The sequence below is a fragment of the Coptis chinensis genome, chromosome 2 (genome assembly GCF_015680905.1).
Source record: "Coptis chinensis isolate HL-2020 chromosome 2, ASM1568090v1, whole genome shotgun sequence".
Classification (NCBI taxonomy): domain Eukaryota; kingdom Viridiplantae; phylum Streptophyta; class Magnoliopsida; order Ranunculales; family Ranunculaceae; genus Coptis; species Coptis chinensis.
In genome coordinates, this window is record NC_141457.1 from 11675358 (window position 1) to 11694015 (window position 18658).

At 37.6% G+C, this 18658-nt stretch overlaps 1 protein-coding gene and 1 pseudogene across 1 annotated transcript; both read right to left on the reverse strand.

The window, feature by feature from the left end:
* Positions 1-12709: 12709 nt before the first annotated feature.
* LOC147514882 (uncharacterized) lies at positions 12710-13555 on the reverse strand. Its single transcript, XM_086592726.1, has one exon. The coding sequence runs from the start codon at positions 13553-13555 to the stop codon at positions 12710-12712; it is 846 nt and encodes a 281-aa protein (XP_086448852.1).
* Positions 13556-14163: 608 nt separating this feature from the next.
* On the reverse strand, positions 14164-15239 carry LOC147514883 (uncharacterized; annotated as a pseudogene).
* Positions 15240-18658: the final 3419 nt, after the last annotated feature.

The following is an 18658-nucleotide window of genomic DNA, read 5'->3' on the forward strand; positions in this document are numbered from 1 at the left end:
ACTAGCAAATATTCAATTGCAATAAATAAAACCCTAAACTAGCATGATATTCGATTGTAATAAGTAAAAACCTTAATCTATACTTCAATCCCCTAGTCTGAGCAATAGAACTAATAACTAAAAACATAAAGAACTAACCTGATTGAAGAACAACATGAACCAGAAAAATCAACAAATCCTAAGCACCGGCTTCATCTTCTCCCTTGAAGGAGAAGATAAGCCTTCCATAAATAAGGAAGAACACGAAGAATGAGAAGAAGAAGAGTCGAAGAACATAAGACTAGAAAGACTAATTTATTAAGACTCAGCTAGTTAAAACCGATCTTTTATTATTAATCTCTCTCTACCTCAAGTTATAGAGACAAGAGTATAAGTGAATTGGCAAATTACATGAGGCACTTAAGTCCTCTATTTATAGGGGTTACAATGAGTTCTAGAAGCATTCCAAACCGTTATTTGTTTCCTAATACAAATAGACTTCTTTCAGAGTCCAACTTCGTCTCCAAAACTGAGAAGGAATTAGCTACAGTGTCGTTTCATGTGTCTAGATGCACAATCCATGTGTCTCAGACGCGATCAATGCGTCTGGACGCTCGATCCATGCGTCCCAGACGCGTAAGCCTATTTTGTCTCTTCTACTCTGTCCTTCTATCCTTTTTTGCGGGCTTTGGTCCAAGCAACGAATCCTTTGGCCTTGGGCTTCCAAATAGGCTTTAAAATAGGTCCAAGTCGCTTCTTTAATAGCTTCAATTCCTTGGCCTTCTCCATGATTGTCCACGGGCTTCCCATGTGATCCTTAATGCTCTGAATTGCTCCGGTTTACTCCTTTTTCTCTAATATTCCTCAAAACTCTCTCTTTCACCTGTAGAATCATAAAACATAACTTACAAACACTATTAGTCCACTAAGATGGCTAAACAAGAGGCATAATCGAGGGTTAAATTACACTTTTTGAGCACTTATCACAACTCATAACTAGCATTTTGCTAGTCTCTTAGCAAATAAGATAAAAAATAGATAAGTGATCAAAATCACATCCTAATAACAAAAATAAAATCCTAACTCATTTTCGCAAGCATCGCGATTGCATTTACCATATGCAACAAGGCTTTAAACCTTTAAGTTCCCCAAAAAGGACTAGTTATAGTCTCGTGAGGGTTTTCAGGTGATATACCCACAAAATCAATCAATAGCATGTTTAAGAATGATAGTATTTTTTAGAGAGAGAAATTCCTTACCCACTTAGTGCTTACTCCAACAGACGATCTCCATTGCTAACTACATTTCTGCAAAGACTCATAGATTATGATGGGATATAGTAAAAATTGACAAAACTCTCAATCAAGGCTTATGTGTGTACTTAGTCAATCTCCTATACTCTCCTATCCAATAAACGGAATCCCTAGTTTACCTTTAGACAGATAATCTCAACTTTCAATCCTCACCGGTCATACTCTCAGAAAAGAATCTCTCAAAAGATGGTCTATAATTTTACCTCATGTATGTGGAGAAAGGAATAATGAATACGAACATCCCATATACTACCTTGAACATCCCACATAGAATTCTAGATGACAGTAGTCTCATGGAAAGAATGTCAATCACATATGAAGTGTCGGGTCCTTCACTTTAGCATCCTCTCACCTATTCTAGACTTTGTACCATACTGTAGTGATAAGTCATGGGTTGTAACTTGGCTTGGGTCATACCATACTCGGATTTTTCATAAGAACTCTCCAAAGAATGGGTATAAAGCTCAGGTCTCACGGGCTAAGTCTAAAAATTCTACTTCCAGTTTAATAGGGGTTTAAATCTCTCTTCTAGTAAAAGTACACAAAACTGACTAAGTACTATGGTGGTGCCTTGATAAAAAATTCTATCAACAAGAACTATGTCCGAGCATAATAAATAGTCTAAGTGGTAATGAAATCAACAATATCAACTATCTCTCAAACTCAACACTAAGCAGTATAGAATCTATATCCCACATCATTAAAATTCATTTTTCTCATGCTACTGATATAGAAACAAAAATATTTTTATTTTTTAACACTAATTTTTGAAATTCATTTCTCAAGTACACCCTCCCCCAACTTAATATATGCATTGTCCTCAATGTATAGAAATTAAGTAAATGAAATGAATGAGAAAAAGGGAAGATATTACCATTGATGCCGAATATCAAAATTAATCCCAAAAATAAGAACATTTCCTTTTACCAAGATTTTTTTTTGTTAGGTCTTTTTAAGTCAGATCCCTAAGACTATATATCATGCATTATCAATTTGGAGTGAGGAGATCAGATTTTCTTACCCAAATCTGACGAATGTTTTGAGGACGAGGACGTCTCACATTGTGGGTTGTCAAAAATACTCCTTGATATACTGGAAAGATTGCTGGTAAAGTTGCTTCTTTACCTTGAACTATTTCAGGTTTGATGATTGTGTGATAGGCCTTGTGGTTCCTTTGTGTAAAAGATTGACGAAAATCTTTCTTTCTAATAGGACAATAATATTTGATGTGCCCTTTACCACCACAGTAATGATAATAGATATCTGGCTGACTGTGCTCAAGGTGGGTGGTAGACTGGTTCACATACTTTTCTTGTTCAGACAATGATGGTGTAGAAGAGGCTTCAACAGTGCAATGCTTCTTATCAATATGGTCCACTTTCTACTTCAGAAGACTCATTTCAGTTTCTAGATTCTGTTGTTTTTCCAAAACTTCTTTAAGGTGATTCTCTAGTAACTGATTTTTCTAGGCAGAAGTCTGTTGTTCATCCTGAAATGTAGAGTTCATCTTTTCAAGATATGATACTCTCTCTGTCAATTTTCTATTATGCTCACTTAAATCCTGAATTTTCTGTAGAGATTCCAAGAACATGGCTAGCAACGCCTCTGTGGTGGGGTTCTCAAGTTCATCACAGTTTTTTTGTAGATTGAGCACTTTCAATTGTGTCTTCGAATGGGAAAAATTCTTATATCATGCTATCAAGGAAGTACACCTCTCCACCTTCGGTGTCATCATAATCCTTATGCAATTGGTGAAAGATATTTATGTCCATGGACATCTTACCAAAGTTGATCTTCATTTTACCGTTGTGACAATTTATCAAGGCTTTTGCGGTAGCGAGGAAAGGTCAGCCTAGAATAATTGGAATTTTATCAAAGGCCTCTTGGGTGTCTATCACAATGAAATCCACTGGATAGTAGAAATAGGCTACTTGAACAAGAACATCCTCAACTATGTCTCTGGGAATCTAGGTAGAATGGTCAGCTAACTTCAATTTGACTTGTGTAGGCTTTAGGTTCTCCAGGCCCAATGCTTGGTACACATTATATGGCAAGAGATTAACAGTAGCACCAAGGTCTAAAAGAGCATTACCCGTGAATTTTTCTCCTATCTTGCATGATATTGTAGGACTTCCTGGATCTTTGAGCTTGACTGGCGCTTGCTGATAGATAACAGATGTTGTTTGTCCAGTTAGAAATGCTCACTTTGGAACATAAGTACTTCTCTTTATGTTGCATGCATCCTTCAAGAATTTGGCATATGATGGCAACTACTTGATTGCTTTGAGAAAGGGGATATTGATGTTATCTTTCTCAAATGCCTCCTTCATCTCTAAAAATTGCTTGTCCTTTTTGCTTTGAGCAAAAAACATAGGAAAAGGTGTCTTTGGTACAAACACATCAGCATGTGTCTGCTCTTCTTTCTCTTCGGCATTCTTACATATCTTGTCTTGGTCATCTTGACAAATGGGAGTGGAAAGGATTTCCCCCACTTCTTTTTGAACTTCATTTGAAATCTTGACCGATTTCTCTATAGCAATGTCATCATGAGAAGGTAAGTCAACCTTGTTGTCTATCTTCAATCATGATCTGAGAGTAGTAACTGAGCTGACATGATCATGGAGGTGATCAGTACTAGAAGTTGTCCCAATGTGGCACACATCTTCACTCTTCGATATTGGTTCCAATAAGCTTTTAATGGCTTGTGTCTTTACAGACAAAGCAGTAGTGAGTTGGTATACCTTAGCCTCTAGAGACTCCATTCTAAAACATTGACTTGCCTGAGATTGCTGGAGATTGAGCTGAGACTGTGCAAGAAGCTCTAGAACACTTTCAAACTTCTGATTTTTCTGTGATAGCAAAGTAATTGCATTCTCCAGGTTGGCAGGTGCGGCATAATTTCTCCTAGGATCAGGCACTAACTCTCCACTTGTATTGGAATTCTGTTGAGAGTATAATTGTTGTTGAGGGACCACCTGTGAAGCTTGACTTGTCTGTGGAATATAACTTTGATCTTGAGAACCTGGGTGTCCAAAGTTCTGCCTCCAATAATTGCCTTGAAAGTTATTACCACATTGGTTGGGCCTCTGAAATAAGTTTATATTGTACTCTTCGACTGATGCATGTTGATAATAACCATGACATTCTAGAGTTGCATGGGAAGTGCTCGAATAGACTTCGCAGTATCGGCTAGTTTGCATGACTAGGAGAGATTTAGCTTGAGATTTGTTGATCTTGGAGGGATTCATAGAGAATTGATTGAATTTCTTACTCAAAGTTTCAATGCTGGTGGCCAGGCTGGCCAATGTAGACTTCAGTTCTTGATCTGATTGTTCATGTGCTTGGTAACCAAATTGCTTTGGCTCCCCCTCCATGCTAGCGACATCCTCGTTGCTAGTAGTCCACTGTTGTGTTTCTTCAGCTAAATTCTTGAGAAAGTTGTAAGCTTCCTCTCCATCCATCGATGTAAACTTGCATGTGTGCATTGACTGTATCATCTGCTTATTCATCATTAAGAGTCCTCGATAGAAAAATGAGCCAAATTATTGCTTTTGTCGTTATCCATGATGTGGACATGAGACTAGCGATTATTAAATTTCTCCCACTTTGATGATATTCTTCACCACCTTCCCTTTGAAATTGTTGATGGCTTGCTGCGATGGCATCCGTCTTACAGGGGTGGGTAGAACTTGTTCATAAACTTTGTTCTCAACTTCTCCCAGTTGTTGATTGAATTGATCGGCTGTGCAGTTAACCATTCGGATGCTTTACCTTCTAGTGAGAGCGAAAAAAAGAATCAACTTGATACTCTCATCTTTGATATTACGGTTCTTGAAAGTTCTCGGGGACCGATAGAAATTTATTCATGTGAACATATGGTGAACATTATGCGAACCATTGAACTTTGGAAGCATAGAGATTACTGATGCTCTAAGTTCAAACTGGTTAGATTCTGTCTCTGGAAAAACAATACTGCGGGGTGGGTCTCCAATGATTGGCGAATAAAAATCGCTCAGCTTCTTCCTCTGCTGTGCTTGCATGGGTAGGATAGCTTCAGGATTATTGGTGTCCATAACACCTCCATCATTCCTTGTGGCCATTGTATCAATCATGTCTAGTATTCTTGCTATGCGAAGATGATGAAAACTATCCTACTATGCTTGAATGCAATTAAACTAATATGCAACTATTCTAAATTATACTAATATGCAAAACTACTTTCCTTCAACTGGGTTGGGCTTTGTAGCTAGTATCTCGCCCGTTGTCTAAAGCTGTCTCTTCTAGGGTTATAGTGAATCACTTGGATTGCTTAAGTACCACGGCCCACAGACGATAGTCCATTTGTCAAGATTCAGACAAGAAACACTAAAGTTTGATGTTTCGCTGTGTTGGCTTACAACTTCAATTGTTGAAAAGGTCTTAAATGCAATTATACTAGAAAGCAATAAAACTAAACTACGATGCAACTATACTAAGAATGAAATAAAAAGAATGAAGATTCGACTAACCTGGATGGTAGATCTTGTCTTTGAGATGTCCTTCAAGCTTCTCTCTTTCTCAAAAGGATGGATGATGCGGCTAAAATTACCTCAAGATCCAAACTTCTAATCTTGAAAGAAAACGTTAAACATAAACAACTTAAACCGGCAGCGGCGCCATTTGACACTGCCTCTTTTTGTGTGTGAGATGATATATGGATGATGTAGATAGATGATTGTCATTGAACAAATAGAAGCGTATCAAAACCTAATTATCCCTCAATAAGTAAAAGATGAGTAGGGTATCGTTCCACTTTTAAGTGTATGTTTATATGAAAGACAGGACTGGAAAGGGGGTTGAGGGATTAAAAACTATGATTTTAGAGATTTTAGATTCTAATGCTAAACTAAACTAAACTACTAAACTAAACTAAACTAAATTAAACTAAACTATTGAGAATTTATAAGAGAGGGAATTCAAGATATTAGAATCCACCAATACTTTTGATCTATGACCTTCTGCTTCATGGTTGTTCTCACAAGTAGACTATAATTAGGCAATCGAGCGAGTGTCAATGCCCTCTTGGACGAAACATCGTTAACGAATAACTCTATTTAAGGTTGTTCCTATGTTCATGTTACTAGTATTTTCTTTCCTTTTATGTGAGCATGGGCAGCTATTCAATGAATCACTATCTAAGGCAAACACAAGGAATACTTCCCTTACTTTAAAACACTACACAACTAGAAGAAAAGTAGAGAATAATAGTATAATATTCAATTACAATAAATAAAACCCTATTCTAGCATTATATTCAATTACAATAAATAAAAGCATGTTACTAGCAAATATTCAATTGCAATAAATAAAACCCTAAACTAGCATGATATTCGATTGTAATAAATAAAAACCTTAATCTATACTTCCATCCCCTGGTCTGGGCAATAGAACTAATAACTAAAAACATAAAGAACTAACTTGATTGAAGAACAACATGAACCAGAAGAATCAACAAACCCTAAGCACCGGCTTCATCTTCTCCCTTGAATGAGAAGATAAGCCTTCCATAAATAAGGAAGAACACGAAGAACGAGAAGAAGAAGAGTCGAAGAACATAAGACTAGAAAGACTAATTTATTAAGACTCAGCTAGTTAAAACCGATCTTTTATTATTAATCTCTCTCTACCTCAAGTTCTGGAGACAAGAGTATAAGTGAATTGGCAAATTACATGAGGCACTTAGGTCCTCTATTTATAAGGGTTACAATGAGTTCTAGAAGCATTCCAAACCGTCATTTGTTTCCTAATACAAATAGACTTCTTTCAGAGTCCAACTTCGTCTCCAAAACTGAGAAGGAATTAGCTACAATGTCGTTTCATGTGTCTGGATGCACGATCCATGCATCTCAGACGCGATCAATGCGTCTAGACGCTCGATTCATGCGTCCCAGACGCATAAGCCTATTTTGTCTCTTCTGCTCCATCCTTCTATCCTCTTTTGCAGGCTTTGGTCCAAGCAACGAATCCTTTGGCCTTGGGCTTCCAAATAGGCTTTAAAATAGGTCCAAGTCACATCTTTAATAGCTTCAATTCCTTGGCCTTCTCCATGATTGTCCACAGGTTTTCCATGTGATCCTTAATGCTCCAAATTGCTCTGTTTTACCCCTTTTTCTCTAATATTCCACAAAACTCTCTCTTTCACCTGTGGAATCATAAAACATAACTTACAAACACTATTAGTCTACTAAGATGGCTAAACAAGAGGCATAATCGAGAGTTAAATTGCACTTTTTGAGCATTTATCATCTTGTGTCTGTTGCATCATTTTAAAAACATTTACCTCAGTAGCAAGATTTCCAAAGGAAATGGACATCGAACCATCGCGGCAATTAATGAGGCTATTGGCAGTTGCCAAGAAAGGATGCCCTAAGATGATAGGAAAAGAGTAATGGGCGACTTCTGTGTCTAGAATGACCAAATCAGCTGGATAATAGAAGTCTTGTATTTTAACAAGAATATTTTCAACTACGCCTTTAGGATACTTAATCAAACGATTGGCTAACTGCAAAGTCATGTTAGTTAGTTTTAGATCGTGTATACCTAGTTGTTTCTAAAGGTAAAATGGGAGTAAGTTAACACTCATCCCTAGATCTAGAAGAGCAGTTGTTGTGAAAGTATCGCCTAAGGTGCATTATACAGTGGGACGACCAGGGTCCTTGGACTTAATGATTCTGTTATGCTCAGATAAAAAGGGAAACTATTCTGTTTAGAAGGCTTCTTTAGGTATGTTTGTTTTCCTCTTTGTGGTGCACAAATCTTTAAGAAACTTAGCGTGTGTTGGAAGACATTTTATAGCTTCGAGGAAAGGTAGGTTTACAGTTAAATTTTAAGAAACTTCCCTAATCTTGTCAAAATTATTGTCCTTCTTTAGCATAGCTAATCTCTGGAGAAACGATGGGTTTTCTCTATATCTAGCAGAAGGGTCAATATAAGTATTGCCTTTTTCTTTAACTATTGTCAGTTTCCCCTTAGGTTGAGGTTTAACTAGTACTTTTACAGTGGTAGGATCTTCAGTTTCAACTATGGTATCTAGTAAATTTTCTTTGTCTTGTTGTAGGGAATCTTCAGGCATTATTACTTTGTTGTCAACCACTTTTCCTAAACAGATAGTAGTTACGGCCTTTAATTCTCCTTGTATTATATTTTTATTACTAGAACTACCATTTAATTCGAAGGCTGTGTTTGTTGATTTTGGATTAGGTACAGGTTGACCTGGAAACACGCCTTTTTGTTGTTGTTTTTCTTGGGCTAACTATTGGATGGATTGTTGGATGGCTTGTAATATCTGTTGTTGAGCTTGCATGTATGCATCGAATCTATCAGTTTGGGAAGGTTGAGTTGCCACGGGTTGTGTAATAGGAACTATCTCACATTGATTATTAATGGGTGGATTTTGATAGTTGTTATTTACCAGGACTAAACTTCTATTATTATTATTATTATTGTTATTATTATTATTATTATTATTATTATTATTATTATTATTATTATTATTACCTTACCCTTGTCATTGCCTTGGTTGATATTGATTGTAGTTATTGGTGGGCCTAACGTTTTGATTATTAAAACATGGAGGTGCTGCTTGTTGGTGATTATTACGCCAACTAAAATTAGGATTTTGTCTCCAAGGTGCGTTAGGTATATAATTAAAAGCACAGACATCTTCTGGCTGTGATTGTGGTTGTTCATAAAGCAAGAGGACAGTAATGATCTGAATGTTCAAGACTATAACAGAAATTACAGCGAAGAGAGTTTATATTCATGGCGGGAGTTGGTCTTTATTCTTGTTTTTTAACAGAAAGGGCATCTACCTTACGAGTGAGGGATTCAATTAAAGTTTTAAGTTCGAGATCTTGTTTAATCTCAAACATACTTGCTGCCTTAGCTGTAGAAGAATGAATGGAGCGGGAGTAATCGTTACCTCCCCAGTTGTTACTTGTCTTTGATTGATTATCTAGAAAGTTATAAGCATTTGTGGCTCCTTTACGTAGGAAATTACCTCCATTCATGATATCTAAAGTCTCTTTATGGTGTTGGGATAGGCCTTTAAAGAAGGCACAAACTAGTGTGTCTTTACCCATATTATGATGTGGACATTCTACTAGAAGATCAGTGAAACGATTCCAAGCCTCAGAAAAGGATTCTTTAGGATTTTGACGAAAGAAATGAATATGTGATAGCATTTCATCATTCTTCTGTGACGGGTAAAATTGTTCCATAAATATTTCTACTAGTTTTTCCCATGTATCGACAAAGTTCGGCTTTTGTGTTGTTAGCCAAGCAGCCGCTCTGTCAGCTAGGGTGAAAAGAAACACCTTGAGCTTTATTTGTTTAGGTCTTACGTTATGATGATGAAATGTAGTAAGAACTTGTTGAATTCTATGTAAGTGTTGATAAGGCTTCTCATGGTGTAAGCCATGGAAAACAAGTAGCAGATTAAATATATTAGGGGGGATTCTAAAATCTCCCGTAGTATCTGCAAGAATTATGTAGGACTCAGGTCCATCGTTTAAAGCTTCATAGAAATCAGAGAGGAATCTCTTTGCTATTTCTTCACCAATTGCTACAAATGTAGTGTAGGTGGTGTGTGTGTAGTGATTGGTGAATTTCTAGATAGGCATTGATTTTTGCGTCTACGATAAACTAATATGGCAGGTTTATGCGTACCAGATCTTAATCTCATGCAAGTTTTAAGTCTAATATGCAATTCCTAACGAGCATGCAAAAATAGCCTAATTATTACTAGAAATATAATCCTCTGACAGTAATTTCGAGGATGTATAGAGGTGTTACCTGGAGTGTCCTTGCTACATGTATAAATAGTGTCTTCAACAGTCTTGAAGCATGTCTACGTTACTTGAACAATTATACAAATACTAGTCCTGGTACTTGGTGTGGATTGTGAAGTCCTGTAAAAAGATTAACCTTATTAGTTTTTAAAGTTTTAAGATTTAGGAGAAGGCATTTTACTAGGGGCTTCGTGTTAGGCATGGATGTCAGGCTTGTGAAATGGGCTTTGGTAGTGGGCTTCCTAATTTATATTTAATTAATTAATTTTTTTTTGTATTTTTAATCAAACCAACGGCCATGTCAATTAGAAATTTGAGGGAGGTTATCCGTGCGTGCACGATCCTTAATTAGAGAACCCCAAATTCTTTCAGTTTGCTTAACACTGTTTAGAATGAAGAAAAATAATTTTTTTTAAAATTTTGTAGTTGATAGCATACGAGTACTGTACTGTACTCGTGAGATAATATTGGAAATAATATTAAAAAATTAATTTAAGCTAATTAACCTAGGGCGCGTGCACGCTTAGAATTTAGTTATATTGGGTGCGTGTCGCACTCAGTGAAGGCAAATTTAGGGCACGCACACGCTCGTGACTTAAAACTAGGGTTTCAAATTTTTAGGGTCAGGTCACGAGATGGCAGGGAGTTGGCTGGGCAACTCGTATGCTCTCTTACAGTAGCAGAAAAATTTGAAAAAAGTACAAACAATGTTTTAGGGTGTGTTTTATGAATAGTGAAAATAGTGTTTTATAAACTAAATACGCGTAATGTCAACTGTAGAATTAAACACCTAATTAAAGAGACAAAACACAATGATTTATAGTGGTTCGGTGCCAATGTGGTGACTTACGTCCACGGGAGAAGAAAGATTTTATATTGCTTGATTGATATTGGTTTTTGTGTTACAAAGGTGTTTATATAGCACAGCATGAGTGCATATTCGTTCTATAGTTTCCAAAATGATTGGAGACTTTCATTTATAGAAAACATGCGAATCTAATAAATCTCTACCAAAACCGACTAGGGCGCGCCCCGCGCTCCAATTAGTCTTGCTCAAGGCGCGACTCGCGCTCGACTTGGCCTTGTCCAAGGCATGACCCGTGCCTTCTCTTTTTTCTCCCACACTCCCCCTCAAGTTGGTGCGAAGATATCCAGTGAACCCAACTTGGAGAGAATATCATGGAACTTGGAAGCTGGAAGTCCCTTGGTAAAAATGTCTGCAAGCTGTTGGTCACTTCGAACAAAGGAGGTAGTGACAATGTTAGACTGTACTTTTTCACGCACAAAGTGACAGTCAATTTCAATATGCTTAGTTCTCTCATGAAACACTGGATTTGCAGCAATGTGCATAGCAACTTGATTATCACATTAAAGTGTAGTTGGCAGATGTAACCCAAAACACAAATCATTCAGAAGAGCGCGAAGCCATAGCCCTATACTCAGCTTCTGCACTAGAACGAGCTACTACATTCTGTTTCTTGCTCTTCTAAGTGACTAAATTACCTCCCACAAAGGTACAATAACCGGAAGTAGACCTCTGATCAACTTGACATCCTGCCCAATCAGTATCTGTGTAAGCAGTAATAGATGTATACCCATTTTTCCGCATCCAAATACCTCCGCTTTGGGTGACCCTTTTCGAGATCTTTGCGGTATTCTAGAAACTGCATTCATATGTGGAGTCCTTGGAGCATGCATAAAACGACTAACCAAGCTCACTATATAAGAAATATCTGGTCAGGTAATAGTTAAATATATTAGTTTACCAACTAATCGTTGATACTGACCAATGTCAGTAAGAAGATCACCAGTGTTATCCAACTTGGCTCTACTGTCAGTTGGAGAATCACATGGTTTTACCCCCAGCTTTCCTGCTTCACTTAAAATATCCAACACATACTTTCTTTGATTTAGAAATATACCCTTTTTTGAATAAGCAATTTCGATCCCAAGAAAGTACTTCATAATACCCAGATCCTTGATGACAAACTTCTTGGGCAGTAACTCCTTGAGCTTAAAAATCTCTATAAGGTCATCACCTGTGATAACTATGTCATCAACATAAATAAGAATAATAACCAAGCCTGACCTGCTAGATTTAACAAATAAGGAAGGATCAACATCACTTCGCTTAAGGCCGGTCATAGCTAGAACAGAACTGAGCTTGGCATAGCACACTCGTGGAGATTGTTTAAGTCCATAGATAGCATTTTTTAACTTGTATACTAATCCGACCTTAGTCTCCTTCGGATGTCCAGGTGGAATGCTCATATACACTTCTTCTTTAAGATCTCCGTGTAAGAATGCATTTTTCACATCCATTTGAAATAATTTCCAGTCTTGATTTACAGCTAGAGATACAAGAACTCTAAACGTATTCATCTTTGCAACTGGTGCAAAAGTCTCCTTGTAGTCCTGACCATAAGTTTGGGTGAATCCCCTTGCAACAAGTCGAGCTTTAGACCTCTCTAAGGAACCATCATTGTTGAACTTGTTTCTGAACACCCACTGACAATCAACAATTTTCTTTCCATACGGTAGCATAACAATATCCCAAGTGTTATTCTCGTCTAGAGCACGAAGTTCTTCTTATATCGCCTTTCTCCATACTAGACGAGAGTTAGCTTCTTTAAAGTTCTTGGGTTCTTGCACGTCATCGACTATACTTAAGAAAGCATGATGAGATGAAGTGATATTGGCATACGTTATATACTCCTGTAGAGGATATGTAACATAATGCAAAGAATAAAAATTCTTGTGAGTCACTGGAGGATGTCGTTCTCTATCAGATTTATAGTAATCCTCGAGAGTTACTGGAGGTCGTCTCTCTTGTTCAGATTGTCTAGAAACTGGAGGAGCTTGAGGAGCTAGAGAAACACCAGAGCACGCCCCATCCTCAATAAACTCAGTCTGTAAGCGCGCCCTTGCTTTAGTAGAGCCCAATTCTTCAGTGGCAGGAACTATACCTTCACCAACCATTGGGACAGGAACAATGCCTTTGCCAACTGTTGGGAGAGGAGCCAAATCAGCTATAATAACAGCTGGGAGAGGTGCCAAATCTGCCAAACACTCCCCCTGGGACCGATTCCCAGGCACAGCTGAATCGTGAAAGAAAGCTTCAGATTCCACAAATCGGACATCACGAGAGACAACCAGTTTCCTTATCGCAGGATTGTAACATATGTAGCCTTTCTGTGTGGTAGAATAACTAACAAACATACATCGAGTAGCCCGAGCATCAAATTTATCTTGATGAATAGCTTGTTGATGCACATAACAGACACACCCAAACACTCGCAGATGAGAGAGATCTAGCGGCCTAGCTTTGAGCACTTCCAATGGGGATTTCAAACCAAGAATCCGACTGGGAAGACGATTAATCAAATAGGCAGCAGTTAAGACGCCATGAGACCAGTAGTGCTTAGGAACATTCATGCCCAACATAAAAGAACGAATGGTCTCCAAAAGGCGTCTGTTCTTTCTTTCAGCCACGCCATTCTGCTGAGGTGTGCCAACATAGCTAATTTGATGAATTATCCCCGGCTACTTAAGATACTTTCGAATAACATACCTTTACAAAACTTCGGTGTTATTATCGATCTAAACGCGTCTTGACATTAGCACCAAACCGGTTAGTAATCATAATATGAAAATCCTTGAATACTGATCCATGAACCTTAGTTTTCGATTTCAATAAATATAACCATGTAGCACGAGATTTATCATCAATGAACAACACAAAATACTTATAGCCATCATAAGAATTAACAGGAGCAGGTCCCCATAAATCAGAATGAATTAACTCAAACAACTTATTTGACACAGAATTCAAGTTTGGAAATGATAAACGAGTTTGTTTAGAAAATTGACAAACATCACAAACATCATCAGAGTTTAAAGAAACATGCGGAAACAAATTTGACAGGACATGACTAGATGGATGCCCAAGTCTTTTATGCAAAATACGACTCTCAAGTAAATAACTAGCTTGACACGCTTTCTTATACGACTTCAACAAATAGAGTCCATTGGAATAAATTCCTTCACCAATCGTCCTCTTCGACTTTCAATCCTGAAAGATGACAGAGTTAGGAGAAAAAATGACATCACAATTTAAAGAATTGGTAAGTTTTCCAACAGATAGAAGTTGAACAGGGAATGAAGGGACAACTAGAGCATCACTCTTGAGTTTTTAATCAAAAAAATTCACTTGACCACTATCTAGAATGGGAATGGTGGAACCATTTGCTATGGAAATATTATGATTTTCAGTTTTGGACACAAAATTATGGACAGAGGCAAGGCAATTAGCCATATGATCAGTAGCCCCTAAATCAATTATCCATGAGTTACTGTTTTCTGGCACAATAAAATAGGCATGTAAATTATCTGACACATGAGTTGAGGCAAACTGGCTTTTGCTAGAAGACATGGACTTAGTGAGATGTTGGAGAATTTGACTCATCTGATGACTAATATCCGAGTTGGACATTGATGTCTTGACAACAGTAGCATGCTCTTTCTTGGACAGTTCCTTTTCCTTCTTAAGATGTGGATATAATTCCCAACAACGATCCTTGGTGTGACAGTTCTTTCCACAATGATCACAGTGAGACAGTTCCCTTTTTCCCTTACCCTTTTCAAATCCCTGTGACTTCTTTCTAAAATTGTTTTCTGCAAGTAATACAGTAGATTAAGAGATTGAGGACTTTACCTCGGAGTTCATGGTTTTCTTCCTTGTTTCTTCCCTCTGAATAGTTGCACAAACAACAGCAAGTGATGGAAGAGTGCTTTCCATTAGATTGTTGCTTTCCAGATTTTCATATTCTGGTTTAAAACTACGAAATACTGTGAAGATTTTATCCTTTTCAGCCCGTTTCAACAGAGTCTTCGCATCAGTGGTGTGTGGACGATATATGTTTAACTCATCCCACAATTTCTTCAAATTCCCAAGGTGTTCTGTAAAAGTTTTCTCACCTTGTTGCAAAGCACCGATTGCGAGTTGAAGTTCAAACACACGGGCAAAATTGTTCTGGTTTCCGTATAAATCTTCAATTGAATTCCACATCTCCTTCGCATAATCAGAGACGGTAAAAATCTCATCAATAGTAGACTCCATAGAATTGAGTAATTGATAAGAGCCCAAAACTGTAGTTTTAACCCTGTAACAATCATACTATTAGACCAATTATGTGAGTAATAATTAAGAGTTAACACGATTACGTGTTTTATGCATTTCGGGCTTCAAAGTCCATTATGTGCAGAAATGTGCCACTTTAGCGAGATAAAGGAGCAAAGGTCGGTTGCTAAGGAGTTCTGTGATTAAAGGCCAAGATTCAAGAAGACAAAGCCTTTCTAAAGCCCGGTCAAAATCTGAAAAGTTGACGCGGGCAGAAACAATACTCAAAGTCAACAGAACTTCCGAAGGTCGTATATTTGGACTTAGACCTCGGAATTGGGCCTACCTTATGTCAAAACGACTGGCTCGGAAAGAGCTTTCCAATGGTCTAAGCCTTGACCCAATCAGAGGAGCAGAAGTGGACGAAAAGTCTGTTGAAGACAACTGCAGCTGGAGAGGCCTTTTTGGACTGAAAGAATTGGGTTTTGGGCCTGATTCTCTGGCCCAAAACATGGCTCCAAACCCATGCAGGATTTTTGGATCTGGACATATAAAAACAAAAGCTTAGCTCTTTGTTAATGGTAGCTAGTTAGACCTAAAAATAGAGATTAATTCTAGATCTAGTTTTCAGTAGATTAATTAAATTTAGTTCCATTTTCAATTCTTGTTTTACATTAAGTCTTTGAATCATTGTTCTTGATTGATTAGATAAATAAAATAGTTATTTTGTCAATTTCGATTTTTGTCATTTCAATTTATAGATCTAGTTTTAATTCTTGTTGATTATCATTTCGTAGTTTAAATAGATTGAAACATTGTTAGTTAATTTAGTTAAGTTAGAATTTTAATATGATGTGTAGTTATAATTCAATGGGAAATGATGGGTTGATGACTCAAGGCTAAAACCTCCATTAGAGGGGTTGATGAAGCTTTGATGAAAACTTAGTTGTATAGTGTAGAGTCGTTGTAAAATCTATTCCACTCTAGAAGGTCATGATTCGCCATGAGAATGGGTGGACGACCTCACATGCTAGTTAGTATTTGGTAGAAATGCCATGAACACTAGGGATTAGAACTCGAATTTCTTGCCGTAAGAACGTAAGAATCAAGATACAAGAATCTATGCTAGGTTATTAAGTTGGATTCGAGGTGGAATCAATTCCCCTCTAATTCTTTATCTAGATTCAAAAACAATCATATTTCCATAGCATTCGTAGTTTAAATTCAACATAATCAATTTCATATTGTATCGTAGTATAACACCCTTTGTAAAGCTCTCATTAGACTTAAAACCGATTAATTAGACATAGAAAACATTCCATGCTAGAGAACTAGGAGTGGAATGAATTTGTTACTCCACTCTATTTCGATAGAATTGAGAGTAGAAAACTTTGATAAACAATCTAGCATCGTAAATAGTTTTAGTTTAGTTACGTTTTGAGTTTTATCGTTCATTTCGTAGGTAAACTATCATTTTTATCGTTTATCAAATGGCGCCGCTGCCATCTTAGTTTCACTTTAGCATTGTTTTCATGGTATAATTAGTCATTTTTAAGTCCCATTAAACCTACCCACCCTTGTTTGATTCATACTGTGGTTGTCCGTTTCAGCGTTGAAAAGTTCCACGACAAAATTACACGGAAGGGACCGGCTTCGACGGAGGCGCACTGCATAAGCTGAACCTTGAGCGACCATCTTAAACACTATAACTTCAAGTTACATGGAGCGTGACCGCGCCCTAAGCTAAATTTTTCCGGATTTCTACAGGTTTGTTTCGAACTTCGAGTTTTAAGTTTTTCAGTGTTCTAACTTGTTATTTACACTGAACACGCGTAAACAAGACACTATTCATAATGCGAAGAAGCAAGGACGCTATCGTATTCCCTTCTTTCATACCTCGCATCTCAAGTTAGAGGTTTATACTAAAATATCAAGATTGTTTGGAGTCTTTTGTCGTGTTTAGATTTAGACTTGCATGAGATTAAGGTCTGGTCGGAGAAAAACACCGAACGTAATTAACCGTCAACGTCAACATACAAATCTATCGAGTATACCAATCACTACACCTCTAGCTACTATCCCACCAACCACACCTGACATAATGGCTGAAGAAAGAGAGACTCCTCTCTCCGACTTCTACAAAGCCTTGAGCGATAGCCCTAAATCTTGCATCGTTCTAGCGGACCCAGTGGGGGATTTTCGAATTCTCCCAAACATATTTAATTTGTTACCCGTTTTCCATGGTTTAGACCATGAAAAACCTTACCAACACATGCGTAGGATTAAACAAGTCCTTACAACATTCCATCATCCTACGGTTGGTGCGGAACAAATTAAACTGAGGGTATTTCCCTTCACCTTAGCCCGATAAGGCGGCGTTTGGTTAATCGCCCAAGCGCTAACTCTCATGGGACTCGTAGGGCTAAACTTGTTCAAATTTTTATGGAATATTTTTACCCACCCCTAAAGACGGATGAGATGCTTTCCAAGATTCATTTTTCCCACGTAATCCTCATGAATCATTTTCTCGAGGCTTGGAATCGTTTCACCAATCTGCTTATAGAGTGTCCACACCATAACCTAGCAAAAGACACGTTAGTTCGTGCCTTTTCAAAGGACTTCAACATCACCATAAAGAAGTCCTTGACATAATGAATGGGGGTAGTTTCCTAAGTAAAGGAGCCTCGGAGGCTTACAAATTTTTAGAAGAGCAAACTAAACACAATAACAATTGGGGGGGTAGTGATGATATCCCCCGCTCTGCTAGTTCTTCTTCAACAGTTAAAGGCCACGGTATGTTTGAGATGAAATCGATCCGAACTTAAAAATTTAATCGAATCTCTAACTAAAAAGGTTGAGGCTATTTCTGTTCAACAAAAGCCTATCCCCGTCATGAATGTAAACTCCAACCCATGTAATTTCTGTTTGAGTCCTGAGCACCCTGACTCCAATTGTCCTCTCGCCTATGAACAACAACAATTAGAGCAAGATAATGTTTGCTCCATTAATAGCTATCCTATTCCTAATGCCCCATGGACACAACATCCCAACTTTAGTTGGCGAAACAATCAACAAGTTTCACCTCCAGGGTTTAATAACCAAAATGTTAGGCAAGCAAACAACTATAATCAAGCTCCACCTAGGCAAGGACAGGAACAAGGTCAGGGAAATTATAATAATTATAACAACCAAGCGCAACCACGACAAGGTGTAGCACAAGGTCAGAGTAATTATAATAGTTATAATACCAATAGAGGTATCGTTCCGGTTAACAATAGTAACTATCACAACCCACCCATAAATAATCAACGAGATAGTTCCAATTAAGACCACACCGCGGACTACTACACCTACACAACCGGATCGTATCGACGCCTTTATACAGGTTACCCAACAACTTTTCCAATCAATGACTCAAT